This window comes from Sardina pilchardus, chromosome 14, assembly GCF_963854185.1.
Source record: "Sardina pilchardus chromosome 14, fSarPil1.1, whole genome shotgun sequence".
NCBI classification, from domain to species: Eukaryota; Metazoa; Chordata; class Actinopteri; order Clupeiformes; family Clupeidae; genus Sardina; species Sardina pilchardus.
The window spans coordinates 9,063,204-9,083,203 of NC_085007.1; the positions used below are offsets into that span (position 1 = coordinate 9,063,204).

The following is a 20,000-nucleotide window of genomic DNA, read 5'->3' on the forward strand; positions in this document are numbered from 1 at the left end:
CACACACACACACACACACACACACACACACACACACAGGTGTTTGCCCCCAGCAACATGGTGGCCGTGTTTACGTATGCGACCTAATAGAACTTGATGGACAATGCGGTATCTAGCGTTCCAATATCTATGGGGGACACAACTAAACCAATACCTTGACCTTTAGCAAATAAAGACGCTCACAAACAGAGCTCAGGGGGCTCAGGAATGTAGTAAATGACATCAATCGAATTTGTGCTCGTCTTTATTTGTGAAAGGTCAAGGTATCGGTTTAGGTGTCCATACAGCACAGAATAAGCTATCAAGCCATGGCTATCAGTAACCGTGACGAATGAGGAGAACCAACAATCACTTATGACCATGAGGAGGACCAAGGACCACTCATGTTGCAGTGCAGAAGAGTTTAGCTCTGAGATAACAGACTGTTTTGATTCCAGAAGACGTAGAAGTAGATAATGACATGATTTGTATTGGGGGTGGAATTCACTTAAAAGAACAGCGTCTTCAATATCTAATAGTGAATAATATTTTCCCCCCTTGTACTGATTGATAAAGGAAACTGTAAATATTTAAATGGAAACAGTGAATATTTAAACATGTCCAATGGGCGCCTTAATTAAAGTGATAAAAAAGAATCCAGATTTTGCACTTGCAGCTGCATTTGTGTCAAGAACAGACAGAGATTTTTTTCTTTTCTTAAGAAATAGGTTTTTTTACCATTGGGTATATACACTAGATTTGCTAGTTTCCATTTGCAAATGAATGTGATGTGCTAAGCTGGGGAAAGGAATAGAAAAGAGAGCTTGAGAGTCTCTGTTTGACCAGCATCACACAGACAGTTGAGCATTGCACCATCCACAGGCAAACAGAACACTGTACCTGCAATGCAGTGCAGTACACAGGCAAAGCTTAAAGCCTAGTGAACTACACAGTGGTGCTCCACACACACACACACACACACACACACACACACACACACACACACACACACACACATGTGCAAGCGTGTGCATGCACGCACGCACGCGCACACACACACACACACACACACACACACACACACACACACACACACACACTCCCTCACTCACACAGGCATGCAAAAACATACACACAAGCATGCAGACACATATTCACTCATGCACAGCACATACACACACACACACACACACACACACACACACACACACACACACACACACACACACTCAAACACACACAGTGTAATGTTAATTCATTAAAATTGTATCATGCAAAATAAGTGATTGCATGAATATTCACCTCTTTAAATCAGCATTTAGTAGATGAAGCTTTGGCCGTAATTGAAGCATAGAGCCTGCATGGATAGGTCTCAGGCTTAGGCTTGCACATCTTGATGCTGCAATATAACTCGATTCTGTCTAGTTATTCTGTCTGGTTAGGCATTGGATGTGAACAGTCTTTTTCAAGTCTAGCCACAGATTTTCTGTAGGATTGAGGTCTGGGCTTTGGCTCTGCCTCTCCCGAATGTTCACTTTGTTGTCTTTAAACAATTTCTTTGTGGTTTTCACTCTATGTTTCGTCTCATTGTCTTGCTGGAAAGTAAATCTTCTCCGAAGTCGTCGTTTTCTTGCAGACTTAATCATATTGTCCTCCAGGATTTCATTCATTTCATTTTACTTTTACCTTTAAAAGCCTTCCCGGGCCTGGTGTCGAGAAGCATCCCCTCATCAGGATGCTAGCACCACCATAAGGGATGGTGCATTTTTGGTGATGTGCAGTGTTTTGTGTCTGCCAAACATAGTCTCTAATCTGACCAACAAGCTTTCTTCCATTAGACCTTGGAGTCTCCCACATCTTTTGGCAACCTTTAGTCAAGATTTAATAAGAGCTTTGCCACTCACCAACAGAGCTTTGACTGATGGAGAACTCGGCCAAAAGTTGTTGCAGTTGTTGCAGTCTCCCATCTCAGCTGCTGAAGCTTTTCATTCCAGCAGAGTTGTCTAATAGGGGCCTTGGTGGCCTCCCCCACCAGTATTCTACTTGAGTGGTCACTCAGTTTGTGGTGACAGCCTGCTCTAGGCATTTTTGCACATTTGCCATATTTCTTACATCCATAATGATGGATTTTATTGAACCCCAGGGGATGTTCAGTGACTGGAGCATTTGTTTGTGTATCCATCCCCTCACTCAAGCTTTTCAGTAGCCTCTGAGTTGTTTGGAGTGTTCTTTTGTCTTTATGGTGTATTGTAATTTCCCGACTATTAGCCACGGCTTATACATTGATTTTGCAAAATGTCTTCAGCTATGAGGTTAATACACGAGAACAGTTAATATGGTATCAATATGGTTTTCTTTTAACGTGCATAAAACACTGTCCTGCGGCTTATACACAATGCGGCTTATACAGTATGTGGGAAATTACTGTAGTTATAGCCAGGAATACTGATTGACCAGTGACTGGACGTTCAAGGTGCACGTGTCTTCATATTTCTATACTATACACATCACTGCACTCACATGCTCTCCTTCTCATTAACTGAGAGACTATAAAAACTAGTTGGCTGGGCCTCTGAAGGGGGTTAATATTTATGCAATCACTTACTGTACTTTGCATTCTATATTTTTGTAAATGATAAAATGATAAAAAAAAAAAAGAGAGCAAATTAAATTGACAAAGATTCCATTTATTAAAGCAATAAAAGGGGAAATATCCAAGAGGAATTAATACTTTTTTATAGCCACTGCACACAGACACACACACACACACACACACACACACACACACACACACACACACACATACACACACACACACACACACACATGCAGAGAGAGAGAGGGGTGGAGAGATTACACTGAGAAACTTTGAGATGACTGGAAAGAGAGAGGTGATGTGAAGGTTCCATTCAGGGCCAAGGGCACTGCAGCCACGCTGAGACGCTGGCATGGTCAGGTGCGGTCAGGTGCGGTCAGGTGCGATCACCGGGGAAACACACTAGAGCTGAACGGAGTTGTGCGGAGCTTAAGGGTTACCTGCATGACATGACACCTCCTCTGACTCCTATTTCTCCTCATATCTACTGTATGTCCTCTTCTTATCACCTCCTCCTTCTATTCCTCCTTTCTCTTCATCTTCCTCTCATCTTTTAACATCCCTCTATTTTATCCTTTTATCCCTCTCTCCTCCTCTCTTTTATCCTCTCCCTCTTCATCTTCTTCTCCTCCTCTCTTTTATCCTTTCAATTTTCTCTTCTTCCTAATCTTTTTGTCCCCTCCCACCTTGCCTAGCTCCTCCCACTTCTGCTTCTCTTCCTTCCTTCCCTCTCCGTCTTTTTCTTCTTTCCCCCCTTCTCAATTCTCATTCTCTCTCTCTTTATATCAGTCCCCATCTTCTTCTCTCCTTCGCTCCTTATTCTCCCTTTTCATTTAGCCATTTCACTTTGTCTTCTCTTCTTCATGTCTTCTCTTTCTTTTCTCCATTTCAGCCATTCCGTCTCTTCCCGTTTTCTCTTTCTTTCTTCTTCTTCTTCTTGTGGTCTCACTCCTCTCTTGAGGCAGTGAATATGAAGGGTTATGGTATTTATTTGTTTATTGATGTGAAAACATAATGTTTTTTATTTGTTTATTGATGTGAAAGTGTCATCTTCTGGTTTGATGAACTTCTGCTGGTACAGAGAATTTAAAACCCTCTCTCTCCTCCTCCTCCTCCTCTCTCACATACTCTCTCTCTCTCTTCCTCTCTCTCCTCCTCCTCTCTCTCCTCCCGTCTCTTTCCTCCTCTCCCTCCCCCTCTCCCTCTCACATACTCTTTCTCCTCCTAACTCTTTCCTCTCTCTCTCTCTCTCTCCCTCTCACATACTCTTTCTCCTCCTCTCTCTCTCTCTCTCTCTCTCTCTCTCTCTCCCTCTCAGGTCTTGTGCTCAGGACCTGGAGGACGACTCTTCTGAGCCGGGGGGTGGCGGTGGCGGTGGCGGTGAGAGCGGGGGCACAGGCGGTCTGGGCCGGGCGTCCTCGTCCTCCGCGCTGTCCGAGCTCCTGGAGGGCCTGCGGAAGAAGCGCGCCAGCTGGCAGAGCGGCTCGGAGGCCGGCGAGGGCAGTGCCGTGTCCCTGCCCATCTACCAGACCACCGGGGCGTCCGCCCTCCGCCGGCGGCCCTCCGCCCTGTCGCTCGGCCCGGACGACATCGACGGCGAGTCCCTGGACGGCTCCGGCGTGGCCACTCCGACCCCGTCGAGCCTCGCGCCGCCACGGTCGGGCATCCTGAAGCCGCCCAGCCCGCGTCTGTCCCGCGCGTCCAGCCTGCGCTCTCTGGACGACCAGGGGCCGGCGGCGTCCGGTGGCTCGGGGGCGCCCTCTGGTGGTGGCGGCGTGGGGAAGCTGAGCCGCTTCGGCTCGTCCGACTCGCTCGCGTCGGTGGCGTCGTCCGTCACGTCGTCGTCGCTGGCCGGAGGCATCCGCCGGACGGTGCCCGCGCTGTCCATCCCCGAGGAGAGCGACGAGGAGGCCCGGCTCAGGCCCGTCCTGTCCGGCGCCACCTTCCAGCCGGTCAGACGCCGCCTGCTGGGCGGGCTGGTGGCGGAGGGCGGCGAGGGTCAGCTGGGGTCCGAGTCGCTGGTGTTCCAGAGCCGCCGCACGGCGGACCGCGAGACCAGCCCGGAGAGGGGGGGGGGGGCGCGGGGGGGTCACCACCGGCGACCCCGCGCTGGACATCCTGCCGGCCATCCGCCGCGCCCAGTCCACCAGCAGCCTGGCGGGAGGCTCGCAGCGCGGCGGCAACCGGCGAGCGCTCAGCGTCCACTTCGGCGAGCTGCCGCCGTCGTCCCGGGCCTCGCGCCGCGGCTCCTCGGACTCGGACTCGTCCAGCTCGGGGGGGTCGCAGCAGCAGCAGCGGCGGGGGGGGCCGGCGGCGGGCCAGGGCGAGCGGCTGGAGGCCGAGGGCAGCGAGGCCGCCGACGTCAGCTCCGTCATGAAGAAGTACCTCAAGAGGGCCGAGGTCGACTGAAGCCGAGCGAGCGAGCGAGCCCGCCCGGCGACGACCATGGCGACGACACGTGAAATGACACCTGCTAACCCAACACTCAAGAGCGAGCCTGACTCCTAACACGGCGAAGAATCGCCACTTTTGAGAACTTTCCGGAAGGAAGGATAGGAACCACACAAGTTAGGGGTCGCCCTCCACAGGACAGGTGCTGTGTACGGACCTGAGCGAGAGCGAGAGCGCGCGTAGAGGCTAATGTTTCTGTGAAGCACTTGTGAAAACCATATCCACTGTGACGCTGTCGTCGTTATGTGAATAAACTAGCATGGAGTTGCATTGTTTGTCGTCGCGTCACATACAGTACCTCTGCCTTAAAGTGCCTGTAGTGTCCACGCCAGCGTCGGTCTGCTGTGCTTTATAGGTAGCAAGTCTGACTCAGCCCCCCCCCCCCGCCCCCCCGTGAGGGACAGCACTCCAGTCAGGAGGAGAAAAGCACAAAAAAAAAGCACACTTGAGATTTTAAACACACTTTGTACACAAGAAAAATAAAAATGTAAAAAAAAAAGAAAAACGAACCACTTGCATCTTATGTGTGACTTGTGTGAAATTGTTCATGTGGTTTATCTTTTAAAGCACAGTGCATGGAGGCTATAGAGGTTAAGGGATTTAAAGCTGTAGCCTTGTCATGGCAAGCAGGTGAAAACAGGATTCCCTTTGAAATGCCCTTTAGAAGACCTGATCTTTTGCCTCTGGCATTTGATTAAATGCTACAGTTGGGGAAGCTCAAAGGGAGGTTTAAACATCGCACAACACGCGCCGCTGACAGGCAGGCTTTTAGAGTCAAAGGCAGCGTGCGCTATTCAGTGCTTCTACAGCCACCCACACAATCACGAAGTCTCAACAAGGATTTCCTACAGAAAAAAAAAAAAAAGGTTCCAACCACCTGCAGCCTCTTACAAAAAAAACCTGGTTGTTTATGTATTTTATTTCATGTAAATAAAGAAGCAAAACACATCGCTCAGGGAAGGAAGTTTATTTGTCGGGTCATCCATCAAGTCAAACACCCCTGCAGGATTTTTCCCCTCTTTAGAAGGAAATGGCTTCGGCAGTCAGGTGGCATGTCCATTAGAATCACTACACAGGTGTGCCTGATGAACACACAAGGCAACAAGTCAATACAGTCCCAAGAGAGAATGGCTAAACCACATTCATGACAAGATTCAAGAGGAGACACAAAAATCCTCACACACATGCCTTTAGAATCTGATTAGGTCCACTTCTTAAAGGTGTTCAGGAAGGAAATAAATCACCATAATTACCTTAGCTTACACCTTCTGAGCAGGCTTTCTGCCCCTTCCTTTTCCCTAAAGATGTGAAAAAAAATTGGAAAACAAAAAGTCAAAATCATACAAAGAAAGAGACCAAAATCAATCACATGTATTTGAGAATAAAGCCTGTAAACACACCTTCTTGGGTGGATTGTTCTCGTCGTCTGAGAGGGTGCTGCCAAGGTCAACAGAAGGAGAAGAGATGAACACCAGCATACTGGCACATCACCAAGATTCTACTTAAGGCTTAAGTGCAGAGCTAACCATTTACACCCCTTAACACTTCTACAACAGACACAGCAACATATTATATATATTAAAAAAGTTGTCCAATATCATACCTATCCAATGCCTTCTCTGGCTTCTTTCTCTGAAGATGGAGAAAACGACAGATTAAATTATGAACACACTGGAAGGTAAATTAAAGATTTATTTATGATGCCCCTCACTTTAACTGGGCCTCCGTTTTTGGCTGCCTGTTTTTTGACTGGTTTCTCTGGTGACTCTTCGATGTCTTCCTCATCTTCTACCTCATCCTCCTCCTCTTCCTCCTCTGCCATCTCTTCATCAGATAAATCATCCTCGACTGGAGAAGTACAAAACAGGGTCATACCTCAGACTGTGTCTAGGCTGCTTCACCACGTTATATGCAATGTGGTGTTCTCCAGGCTAAAAAGGACTGGGAGTGTTCACTTACAGGCAACGTGCTCCGCGCAAATATGGACAGGACCTGAACCGTATTTAAGCCGAAATGTCACCGGTGGATGCAAGTCAACCCCGGACAAGATAACCTTGTGGAAATAAAGGACATGATTTCAGATACTTGATTGTGTTTGCACTCAGGTGAGGTTTCCATGGGGGACTCCTGTTCTCCAAACTTACAGTAGGCATCGATGTGGCGTGAAGCGTCGCTATGGGGATTCCTTCTGTGGCGTCTTTTCCTGATCCGGTCACCAACTCAATGATATTGAACTCCTCTTTCGCGGTGTGACCGAGACACATCTGTAGAAATTAGGCAAGTAGGATAAATGTTAATTAACATTCCATTAACTGGCTGTTCAACGAAGGATATAGGCCTAGGCCACTTACAGATCTAACGGCTAATTGGTGTTGAAGATTTGTCTCCTCTGTACTGAAGGTCTTTTCTTTGTTTCCCCCAGTCAACTCACAACCTGTATGTTAGCCAGGGGGGAAAAGAGTTGTAGGTGTAATATAGCAGTTTCAATTAGTGCACTTCACATAGGCTATAAGTTGTTTGTGGTCACGACTTCACATACCCCATAGAGTCGACAGAGGTTTGTCTGATTTGTTCATATTCACCGCCTATAGTGTCCTTGCAAGACCTGGGAGATGGAAAACATTCATTTGTCAGTAGGCTATAGCGCTATACGAGGGGTGACAGTCAATGGAAAAAAAAATCCTCGCACCTGAGGGGAAAAATGTCAGAAGGAACGCGGTGTTCGAGTCCTGCGTGCTCTTTTATGAGTTATTCAGGAAGGCGGCCACTCGCTGCGCCGATGACGGCAATTAATTACACCCGGCCTAATTAAGCTAATTGTCATCCACGAACCTTGAGACCGTCCGCTCCGCTCTGCTCCATGGAACGCAGACATTTCTCTGGGAGTCGTCGTGTCTGTACTTTTTCAAAGCTATCATCTGCATAAATTGACGGGACGAGCTTCTCTCTTATGCGTCAAATATTAATGAAATGACATGTAATAGGGACTACTATATTTCTCTGTGTTAAATGTACGTGCACACATCGCTTCAAAATTACACCATGTTGTTTTTTTTTTTCAGGCGTCTGTTTGAAAATGAATATTTGGACAGTTGCCTACAATCAATAAATTGTGAGGCTGGAAAATAGCCTGGGTTGGTGGACATCCCACTGCTTTTCTGATGTTGACTTTTGTGTGTGTGTGTGTGTGTGTGTGTGTGTGTGTGTGTGTGTGTGTGTGTGTGTGTGTGTGTCTTTGAGAGTCAGATTTGTGTTTGCTATCAAGGGCTTGATAATCATATTGTGCATATGCTGATGTCTGAATACCGTAAGGTGAGTACCTGAGAGGAGAATTTCCAGACACCTGTCCTGCGTGCACACACACACACACACACACACATTCTCCCTCTTTCACACACTCACACACACACACACACACACACACACTCACACACACTCACTCAGTAGACAGTGGTGTGATGTATTTTTAATGCGCCCCTCTGGGCCTGAAGCGCTCAGCCGCCGGATTAGCGAATGGAGAGAACATGAGTTGAGAGTGTGACCGCCGATCCCTCGGGGTTCCCAGTCACACACACACACACACACACACACACCCCAAATCCACCACACGCCACCCATCCTCACCCCCGTCGAGCCCCCATCAAAGGCCTCAAGCCGTGGGGATGGGGAGGGGAGAGAGGGAGAGGGAGGAGAGAAGGAATGTGTATGAAAGAAAAGAGGACAGGAAGATTTGTCCCATATGTGTATGCTGTGTTGATATGGAGAGGGTTTACTGGAGGAGGAGGAGGTGTGTGTGTGTGTGTGTGTATGCTGTGGTAGTCTGTAGAGCATTTTCTGAGGAGGAGGTGTGTGTGTGTGTGTGTGTGTGTGTGTGTGTGTGTGTGTGTAGAGAGGGCTTTGCATATGTTTGCGTAACAGCGATGTAAACAGTAGACTGATCATACCCACTCCTTCCTCAAGCCTGCCCACAGTCTAGTGGGCACACTCCTGACCCAGCACCAACTCTCAGGCCTGTCAGTGCACTGAAACGCTTGTTGTGTGTGTGTGTGTGTGTGTGTGTGTGTGTGTGTGTGTGTGTGTGTGTGTGTGTGTGTGTGTGTGTAGGTGGAGTGGAATATTTCCAAAGCATGCCTCTATCTTTGTGCGATACAGTATCCTTCTATCTTTTTCATGAGAGCTTGCTCCCTCTCATGTGTGTGTGTGTGTGTGTGTGTGTGTGTGTGTGTGTGTGTGTGCGTGCAGGAGTCAAAGAGAAATGGAGTTATGCAGAACAGAGGATCATCACACGCAGTGAGGAGTTGCTAACCAGTGTGTATGTATGTGTGTGTGTGTGTGTGTGTGTGTGTGTGTGTGTGTGTGTGTGTATGTGTGTGTGTGTGTGTGTGTGTGTGTGTGTGACTGAGTGAGTGTGTGTGGTAAGTGAGCCGAAGAGTATTAGCCATGGTTAGCGCGCACCCGTGCCTGTCAGGGAGAGAGAGCCTTTGTGGCCCGCAAACATCCACAGCCAAAGCCTAATTACATGTGTGCTGAATGGGGAGGCCTTAATTCCTCTGCTCTGCTCCGCCACGTCAGTAATAGGAGGGAGTTTAAGAGCTCTGTGCAGCCAGTGACACTGTGCAAGAGGCTCAGAGAGAGAGAGAGAGAGGGATGGTGAGAGAGACAAAGAGAGAGCAACAGTGAGGGACAGAGAGGAGAGAAAGAAACAGAGAGAGAGAGAAGGTTAAACTTTTTTGTTAGAGAGAGCAAAATAGAGAGAGAGGGTTTGCCCTCTGTGTTTGACAGCAGCCAAAGAGAGAGTGAGACTTATAGAGAGGGGGAGAGCAACAGAGGGACAGAGAGAAGGAGTGAAAGAAACAGAGAGACCAGGGGAGAGGCAGAAGGTTTGACTTCTGTGTTTAATAGTGGCCGTAGAGAAAGAGAGAGAGTTTGCCTTCTGTATTTGTCAGTAGAGAGAGAGAGTAACAGACAGACAGACAGACAGACAGAGAGAGAGAGAGAGAGAGAGAGGGAGAGGGAGAGAGGGCTTGACTTTTCTGTTTAATAGCGGCAGATCTTTGATCCCCAGGAGGAGTGTAATCATGTTGGCTTTTATCAGCCACGACAGGAACTTCTCCTTCATCACAACATCACTCTGAAAGCACTGCTACGCAGGGAAGAGGAAAAGAGAGACAGCCCTCCGACGAAATACACCGCCATACAGCCGCCTCTCGCATGTAGATTATCTCAGCCCTTTGCGAGCAGAAGTGACTCATTGACATTTACCACAAAAAAAAAAGACAGATTACTCAGTCACTGCCTTGAATAGATCGTTTTCCGCAGCAGGCAGGCAGCACCCTGTTTCAGGCTAATATATGGCCTATTATAGTGGAGATATAGTTCAACTCTCTCTTTAACCTCTTAGTATAGATGAAGAGCTAGTGATTTTGATTAAGTAAATGTGTGTTCCAGCCACATTTGTTTAGCCTGCTCTTTGTCGTGCGAAGTTATTTCTTTCTGGTCGCATATAGTTCCTGCTCTCTGATGGTTCCAGTACCATGGACAGAGACGGTGAAGTCGGCTGACAGGAACTAAAATAGATGATTCAGTGGTGGTGAGATGTTTCGACGTAGGATTGCTGTTGCTGATTGCTGTTGTAAAAAATCATAGGCAATTGTGTGACTGACTACACAGCTCACACATTATACGGGGTAAATGTGGATGGGGGAAATAGTTGTTTAATGGCGACAGGACGCTTGACTAACTGCATGGGGATCAGAGCAAGAGATATTTGAAGGAATGCTGGTCACCCCCCACCCTCCAGGGTTTCGTCGCTGTTGCTCTTCAGTGTGTAGCCTCTCAAAGACTAGATACCTCCCAATTTGTATCCCGTCAGACTTTACATGGAACTTAAAAAAACAGGCTGTCAGGGCCAACACGACACTGCTAAAAGGATATACTTGGGGATCTTGCATTACATATAGTATCCTCTATTAATAAGACCGTCAACTGGTTATGCTTGAATTGCAGCAGCGCACTGGGTAGACCTTCATGATCTGCGTGTTTCCCGTAGAACACATTAAAGTTACTGTACTGCACTTTCAGAATGAATCGGATTGTTTTCATCAGTCTTGGTAGCTCATTTGCAGTAATCAGTGCTGTTGGCATAATAATCGTCAAATGTTCGATGATGTTGGGTGACCTGAAGTGTGTGTAGGCTGTGAAATGGAATACCATAAGGAGACACATGCAACGGAAGACTACACGAGCGAGAGGGCGGAGAACGACAGTAGAGGGAAAGAGAAAGAGAGGGGGAGGGAGGGCACAAACTCTCTCTCTCTCTCTCTCTCTCTCTCTCTCACACACACACACACACACACACACACACACTCTTACTCGCATAAGCGCGCGCGCACACACACACACACACACACACACATACACACACAGCACACTGCGGAGTTCAGGCGAGGGGAGATGCCAGGGTGAAAGAGAATAGCGAAATTACAGCGCAGAGCAAACAACCCATTCCGCTGCTGCCGTTGCCCGACCGGTCGACCGATACCAGGACTGCCGCTCGACCCAATCAGATAGTCTGGGACCCCGGGTTTATCCTGCTGGAACCCCGCGGACTGGCTCCCAACATGCCGGCCATTCGCTCGGGTGAAAGTCGTGCTCGCTGCGCCCTTCTTTGGATGGGGATACTGTGGACAGTCGCACTGGCCCAAGGTAATGTGGTCGATAACGATGCAACCAGGCTTTTCTTGCTTTTGTCTTAGGTCAGGATTTTGGGGGAATATCCACATTCGAACTCTCTTGGTTTGGGTTTGGGTGACTTTCGAAACTTTGCATTGGCACTTGCGAGGGTACTGTGGTCATTTCAGTGACTCTTGGCGACCGTGGCAGACTCGTGGCACTGGTCGGTCGATAGCAGCAGACAGGTATTTGTTTAGAACAGGCTATCTATCCTTATACAGCGGCGTGCGCTGGCGAGTAACGGCGTCGCCTAGAGATAAAGCTCCGTTATTGTGACTCGAGTAGAGAGCTATCTGCGGTGGGAATACATTTGCTGGTGTTTTGCTCGTAGCGCGCGTCGTTGCTTGCATTATGTAGGGCAGAGTGAATGTCATCAAGGCACGAGGGTTTGTGGTGATTGGTCTGCAGGATAGGTGCATAAACAAAGGCGATCACACTGCGGGATCCCCATCAAAAAGCTGCGTGCATCTGGACAAGTGATTGTGTTATGTGTGCGCATAGAAAAAAGAGTGCAAACTGAATGATAAATCAGATATCGCAACAGAAATCGAGTGAGCAGATGAGAGAACCGTTTTCCCGTTGTTGATGGCTCCCGTTCCTCACTCGCAGGGTACAACGTGTTCGACGAGGTGGCGTTTTGCCATCAGTTTGGCATGGTTTCGAGAGTTCTTCAAACTAGCCATCGTTTCTTCCTTCTTTAGTTATCTTTTGTGTACTAAGTTCATGCGGGGTGTCAGGTCAGGCTAATGGGATGCTCGGGGTTCCGTTGCACCAACACGCAGGCGAAATCACATGCTATAGATGCGGGTGATGTTGCTTTAGACATGGTTATCTTCGGTGGCAGTATGAAAACATTCGGGTAGAGGCACGTCAGTGTTCAGAAAACTACGAGTTTCCACTTAGTATCATTACTGTTATCGTGGGTATGCTGGTACTGCCTCTCGCTTAACAGTTCCTAGTCATAAACTCAACCCAGCGAGACGAATTTGGATCACGCACGCAGTCCCTCTTTCTCTGTGTCACTGTCACTCACAGACACACACAGACACACGCGCACACACACACACAGACACACACACACACACACACACACACACACACACACACACACACACACACTTTCTCTTGTTCTACCCCCCCCCCCACACACACACACATACACACACACATACATATATACAGTACATACACACACATACACACTTATTGATATCCGCTGTACTGTCGACTAGTAAAATTAGTTTCAAGTACACTGGCATCTGATGAGCGTCAGACAGCTTGGGGTGGACGGACCATCACAACATATTCAATAATAGCATCGATCTGTGCTGTAGCCTCACATTGGCCCAATACCAATGGTCCACGCTGACATCCGTATTCCCCTCTGTTTACATACATTGTGAGTGAACGGCAATGATAACAACAAGGGTAACATCAGCTTTTGTCAGTCAGTCACCCTAACAGGAAGAAGAACTAATGTGTTTGGCCCCCACGCTACGGAGACGGATCTATTTTGTGACACAGGGGTTGGCGTTCCCTCAGCTATTACATCTGCCGGCCACCTAATTACAGACTTCTGATTGTGTCTGAGTGCTCTGTGACCAATGAGCGTGACTGGGATGAGACATAGAGAAACAGGCACAGAGAGAGAGAGAGAGAGAGAGAGAGAGAGAGAGAGAGAGAGAGGAAGGGAGAAGCATAACAGTCCTTTATTAAAACTATATTAGGTTTTTAAATACTACAAAATAAAAAAAACATTGAAAAGTGTTATGGCCTCAAGCAGAGCTGACAGGAGGATGACAAGAGGAAGAGGGACACGGGCTGAGGCTGAGGCTGTGCGGTCTCTGTCCGCTGCTGCCCACTGAGAGCGGAGAGAGAGGGAGAGAAAAGAGAGAGAGGGAGAGAAAAGAGGCTGTTTTGCTCTCTCTCTCCACTCTTCACAGAGAGAGAGAAAGAGGGAGAGAGAGAGAGAGAGAGACTGTTTAGCCGTCTTTAGTCTTTCTCACTGCTGCTGCCCATTGAGAGCAGAGAGAGAGAAAGAGAGAGAAAGAGGCTGTTTTGCCCCCTCTCTCTCTCTCTCTCTCTCTCTCTCTCTCTCTCCAGTGTTGCCCATCGAGGGCAGCCATGACGGCTGGCTGGCTGGCTGGCTGGGTGCAAGAATCCCCTGTGGGCTGGGGAGATATCAGCACCCTGAGGCTCCATTAGGCAACTCCAGAGCCTATCTCACCTGCGGGTGATGGGGCGGAAACGGCTGTAGGTGCCACAGCCTGGTTTGCATGCGCCTCAGCAACAAACACATATCTCACCAGGACTGTGTTGTGTAGAATTGTCTAGTAGGGAATACTGTAGACTGGCTGTGTTGTGTAGAATTGTCAAGTAGGGAATACTGTAGACTGGCTGTGTTGTGTAGAATTGTCTAGTGGGGAATAGACTGGCTGTGTTGTGTAGAATTGTCTAGTGGGGAATAGACTGGCTGTGTTGTGTAGAATTGTCTAGTGGGGAATACTGTAGACTGGCTGTGTTGTGTAGAATTGTCTAGTGGGGAATACTGTGTTGTGTAGAATTGTCTAGTGGGGAATAGACTGGCTGTGTTGTGTAGAATTGTCTAGTAGGGAATATTGTAGACTGGCTGTATTGAGTAGACTTCTCTAGTAGGGAACAGACTGGCTGTGTTGTGTAGAATTGTCTAGTGGGGAATACTGTGTTGTGTAGAATTGTCTAGTGAGGAATAGACTGGCTGTGTTGTGTAGAATTGACTAGTAGGGAATACTGTAGACTGGCTGTGTTGTGTAGACTTCTCTAGTAGGGAATAGACTGGCTGTGTTGTATAGAATTGTCTAGTGGGGAATAGACTGGCTGTGTTGTGTAGAATTGTCTAGTAGGGAATAGACTGAGAAGACATGGTGCATCAAATTACAGTGCAGCAGTTGATTTGATCTTTCAGAAGATGGAATAAAGAGTTTATTGAAGAAATGCAAGTAGAATGAGGTGGTTATAATAATGTGTATGTGTGTGAGGTGGATGTGTTGGTGTGTGTATTGTTAGGTGAGGTAAATGTGTTGGTGAGTGTGTTATGTGAGTTGGATGTGATGGATGTTTGTGTTGGGGTGTTTGTGTTGGGGTGAGAGTACATGTGGTGTTGGATGTAATGGTGTGTGTGTGTGTGTGTGTGTGTGTGTGTGTGTGTGTCTATGTGTGTGTGTGTGTGTGTGTGTGTGTGAGTGTGCGTGCATGTGTGTGTGTCTGTGTGTGTGTGTGTGTGTGTGTGTGTGTGTGTGTGTGTGTTGTTTTAGATGGATGTGTCGGTGTTTGTGTTGGTGTGAGTGTGTGCTGTCATGTGAGCTGGATGTAATGATGTATGATGTGTGGTAATGAGGAGTATGTTTCCACATGGGAAGTGGTAATGGGGAGAATGTTCCCAATGGGAAGTGGTAATGGGGAGAATGTTCCCACATGGGAAGTGGTAATGGGGAGAATGTTCCCACATGGGAAGTGGTAATGGGGAGTATGTTCCCAATGGGAAGTGGTAATGGGGAGTATGTTCCCACATGGGAAGTGGCAATGTGGAGAATGTTCCCAATGGGAAGTGGTAATGGGGAGTATCTTTCCATGGGAAGTGGCAATGTGGAGAATGTTCCCAATGGGAAGTGGTAATGGGGAGTATCTTTCCATGGGAAGTGGTAATGGGGAGAATGTTCCCAATGGGAAGTGGTAATGGGGAGTATGTGCGGCGTGGCGTGCTGTGGTGTCCAGTGGGGCGTGTAGCGTGACGCGGTCCTGTGCGTGCGACTGGTCACTGGGGTGTCAGCCTCGGCTCGGAGGCCGCGGAGCCTCCCTGAAGAAGCAGATAGGCTGCTCCTGCTCCTGCTCCCACGGAAACGCACCGGGCTGGAACTCATCCTTCTCTTCCAATCACGTCACTTCCCAGCTCACCCGCTCCCTCGCTCTCTCTCTCTCTCTCTCTCCCTCGCTCCCACTCCCTTGCTCTCTCTCTCTCCCTCTCTCTGTCTTCATCTCCCTCTCCCTCCCTCTCTCTCTCCCTCTCTCTGTCTTCATCTCCCTCTCCCTCCCTCTCTCTCCCTCTCCCTCCCTCCCTCTCTCTCTCTCCCTCTCCCTCCCTCTCTCTCTCTCTCTCTCTCTACCTTGCCCCCAACCTCAGCGCTACTCGTTACCGGCCCAGTGAAATTAATCCAATGAGATGGGGAGAAGGGGAGAGGGAGAGAGGGGTGGAGAGGAGAGGAAAGATGAGAGGAGGAGAGGAGCGATTTCCCCGCAGTAGGCCAGAACGCTGCTTAGGAAGGGAGGAGAACAGTAGATATGCAGGTTGCGCTGCTTAGCACAGACTGACAGGTTGTTATCTCAGACCGGAGGAAGAAATACCCCCCTTGTGTGTGTGTGTGTGTGTGTGTGTGTGTGTGAGTGAGTGTGTGTGTGTGTGTGTGTGTGTGTGTGTGTGTGTGTCTGTGTGTGTGTGTGTGTGTGTGTGTGTGTGTGCGCGCACATGTGTGTTTGTCTCTCTCTGTGTGTGTGTGTGTGTGTGTGTGTGTGTGTGTGCGCACATGTGTGTACCGTACAGTATGTCTCTCTCTGTGTGTCTGTGTGTGTGTGTGTGTGTGTGTGTGTGTGTGTGTGTGTGTGTGTGTGTTTGCGCGCGTATTTGTGGTTAGGTGTGTTAGACTACGTCTGGGTGCTCTCTGAATCCCCCCCAAGCATTGCATTTTGACATGAGTGCTGTTGATTTTTAATTAACTTCTAATGCTCTAATCTGAAAATAAAACAATTACCTATTGACAAGCACCCGCGGGGAACACCAAGGCCGAAGAAAACCCGGCGAGCGTAATGGATCACACCCTCAGGCTATTCATTAAGGAGAAGTCCTTAATGTAATGTTGTTGTGCTGCTCTCTTTGATGGGAGCCAGACAGACAGACAGACAGACAGACAGAGAAATTGAGAGAGAGAGAGCGAGAGAGAGAGAGAGAGAGGGAGAGAGAAAGAGATAGAGAAAGAGAGTTAAGGAGAGAGAGAGATGGAGAAAGGGAGTTAGAGAGAGAGAGAGAGAGAGAGAGAGAGATGGAAATGTATTTGAAAGAGAGAGACCATCAGTGCTTCTCTGTTTTAAACCAGATCAGCATCAGACAACTGTTTTATGGTCCTAGACAGCATTGGGACTCAGAGGCAATATGTCTCCATTCCCTTCAGTCCAGCCCAACCCCACCCCATCTCCACACACACACCCCTCACACACACATCACACTCTCTCTGTTTCTCACTCTCTCTCCCTCCTGTCTTTTTTTCTCCATTTATCTAAAAATGCAGAGCTCACAGACAGACGGAATGGCAAGTCAATGGCCAGGTAGAGACACATTACATAGACAGAAAGTTTTCCCTTAGAGAGGCAGATATATATCAGTAGATTGACAGGAATAGATGAATGGATAGATAGATTAATCAATAGATTGACTGACTGGTAGTAGAGGTCATGCCAAGTAAGTGGTTTGCATCATATTGCCTTTCAGTCAGCTGCCACTGATTTGTGGCCTCTAGAGGGCGCACTCTGGGGGTTGGGAGATGAAGCTCCATCAGGGTCCATACACACCAACTTGAAGACATTTGACACACACGCACACTTCTCCCTGAAGATTCCTGACACACACACACACACACACACACTACCCCGAAGAACTCTATTGGTTTGCTCAGACTAATACTTGAAAGCACCATAATTCCACCCCCCTGGTAACAGAGCTCAGTGGTTTGTCCCATTTACATTCCTATTTGCATTTGTGCATTTATCAGGGCTTTTACACAATGATCTGTCCCAGAAACGGTGACAAAATCATCATGGAAATTCAGTCTGTGCATGAGTGCCGTCAGGGGATTTGCATACACGGCTGTCACCAGCTGTCAGTGATGGTGAAGACATCGCGATGGTCATTTTATAGTTTGACTAAAGCTGGAAATATTTTGAAAAATACTTGAAAGGTTTTTATATTTATAACCTTCCAGCAAAAGCATTCCCTGTCAAAGGTGGAACCTCTGTGTTCTCTCTGGAGATTAGTTCTCCTGCTGTGAGGAACCGTTTAGAGGTGTCGAGGGCCTTGAAAGAAAGGTTCTTCAAGGTGAAAAAGCTCTTTTAAATCATTCCATCATGACTTGTTTGTATAAAACTAGCTAGTAAGCGAGGACGGAGCACTCAGACTTAAGTTTCAAGCACCAGAGAGATGTTTGAGGTACTGTACCAGCTTGAGACGGGGTGAATTTGCAATATCTATTCCAGTCGTTCTGCTATCTGTTGTGATATTTTAATGGCTTTTCCAGCCTGGTACGCTAACCTCTGTTGTGTCGTATAGTCTGAGTGGCTGGTGGGAACAGGGAGGTTGTTGATCTACAGTATCCTTCACATAACCACTGCATCATGAAAATGGGCTGGAGCAAGGGTGTTATAAAAATCTACATGCCCACAAAAACATACTTTCAAAGCACTTAGACATGCTCCTAATAACTAATGAAGAACTGGGTCAGTTCTGGCTTAGATCTGGTTCTGACTCATTTCCGACTCAGCTCTTTTTCTTCCTAAAGTATACTTTTGGGGCTTTTTGCTTCTGTTGCATTTATAGGACAGTGAAGAGACACTATTCCTCACGTCTGGGTGCTTTCTGAGACAAGCCAATCAATATGTAGGGTCTGGGAACTCACCGTAGGCAGGGCTCAATCCAAGGTGTGGGATAAACAGTTGTCTTTCAAATTCCCTCTCCGCAATAGGATAACGCTAAACGAATCATCGTCTTGTTTTCAAGTAGCAGGATGCGTAACCTTCCCTCTCCACGAAATAGGATAACGCTAAACTAATCATCTTCTTGTTTTCAAATAGCAGGATGCGTTACCGTTGCAAGTTCTGGTCGCATGATGTCAGTCACCATTATGTTAAGCCCACCCACCGACTCTATACACGCTGTGATTGGCCCGTCCGTTTCTCGGTTTCTCAGCTCCTAAGCTCAATGGAGCGTAGCTAGACTGCACCGCCAGCCAAATTACATTTGCTGCCGCTAGGGGCGTCTAGATTTCTAGGCTAACTCCTAGTCCTAATCCAGAAGCTGTTTTATTTCAGCGAAGCTCACTTCTAGTCTCGGACCAGGGTTAATCCACGTCCAGGAAAGCGGTCGTAGTTGTAAGAAAACGGAAACAGAGTAGAAGCACTTTAAAGGGAAACAACAGCTCTGCATCTCGTCTGAGTGAGACTCCAGTTTCGAAATCATGCTGTGCGATAACAGCCATGTGAGATAGCAGACAACACAAAGCTTTGAGAACTGCCTCGGGGCATCAGATTTAAAAAAAAAAACCACACACACACACTGGCTAGGACACAACATTAGCCGCATCGCGTCGGGACTGATGCTCTGCACTGAATTTGGATTTGAAATTCCAGACGCATTAAAGTTCACAAGAGATCATGGATTAAAAAGTATTTGGACAGTATGCAGTTTGGACAATAATAGGAATTTAGTGTGTGAGAGTGTGTGAGAGTGTGTGTGTGTGTGTGTGTGTGTGTGTGTGTGTGTGTGTTCAGTGAGATCTTTTGAGTGGAAACGTCGAGTGCATTTCACACATTAGTGTGTATGGCACACCTGCGCTGGCAGTGTTTCGCTGGTGTGTGTGTGTGTGTTTTTGTATCTGTGTGTGTGTGTGTCAGTGTTTCGTTGGGTCCGGGCGATTCTGTGGCTCTCACCGATTACATGTCATCCGTTGCAGCCACAGCGTTGTTTGTTTACCACAGCCTTCATTTCCTGCAGCTGACTGGCTACCATGTCAAACAAGGCATTCTGTTTCAGCACTACGGACAGCGCTATTCATATCACACCGCCGCTGTCCAGGGTGCTGAAGTCAAATAAGAAGGTTTTCTTGCTTTTTGTCTGTCTGTTTAAAGGTGCAATATAGACTGTTGTTGCAAATTATTCATTTACAAAAATCCATTTCAGATCTGAAGCCATGATGTATCTTATGAATTACCTGTACTCAGTCCACATTAGAGTGTAATCCATACAGTTCAAAGATGTCTTTGTTTTGCCCGTTTTTTTTCTCTCTCTAGAATTTGTTGTTTCCAGAAGATGTGAATACATAAATCACTTGTGATACAGAAGCAGGATGCAGAGATGTTAACAAGTCGTGCTCTCTTTCTGAGTCCTTTCAGAATTATATGCTTGCATTTTTGGAAAACCTACACGTTGCTACTTTCATGAGAA

General features: G+C 47.6%; 3 protein-coding genes across 3 annotated transcripts in view; 2 read left to right on the forward strand and 1 right to left on the reverse strand.

Moving 5' to 3' along the window:
- The window catches only part of LOC134100491 (unconventional myosin-XVIIIb-like), a 65,661-nt gene extending 59,863 nt beyond the window's left edge, over positions 1-5,798 (forward strand). Inside the window, exons 43-44 of the mRNA XM_062553708.1 lie at positions 3,894-4,630; positions 4,662-5,798. Coding sequence (XP_062409692.1) covers positions 3,894-4,630; positions 4,662-4,984 — 1,060 coding nt within the window. The 3' untranslated portion in view covers positions 4,985-5,798. The remainder of the gene's footprint in view (positions 1-3,893; positions 4,631-4,661) is intronic.
- Positions 5,799-5,978: 180 nt separating this feature from the next.
- npm2b (nucleophosmin/nucleoplasmin, 2b) lies at positions 5,979-7,777 on the reverse strand. The gene is made up of 10 exons (XM_062553704.1): positions 7,716-7,777; positions 7,566-7,631; positions 7,378-7,460; positions 7,171-7,290; positions 6,986-7,079; positions 6,738-6,874; positions 6,630-6,658; positions 6,427-6,463; positions 6,280-6,324; positions 5,979-6,108 (listed from the first exon to the last, which is right to left on the reverse strand). The coding sequence occupies exons 2-9, from the start codon at positions 7,600-7,602 to the stop codon at positions 6,286-6,288; spliced, it is 576 nt and encodes a 191-aa protein (XP_062409688.1). The 5' UTR covers positions 7,603-7,631; positions 7,716-7,777; the 3' UTR covers positions 5,979-6,108; positions 6,280-6,285.
- A 3,691-nt stretch (positions 7,778-11,468) lies between these two features.
- LOC134101232 (seizure 6-like protein) overlaps positions 11,469-20,000 on the forward strand; it is a 62,314-nt gene continuing 53,782 nt past the window's right edge. Inside the window, 1 exon segment of the mRNA XM_062554828.1 lies at positions 11,469-11,731. Within this exon segment, the coding sequence (XP_062410812.1) occupies positions 11,647-11,731 (85 nt within the window). The 5' untranslated portion in view covers positions 11,469-11,646.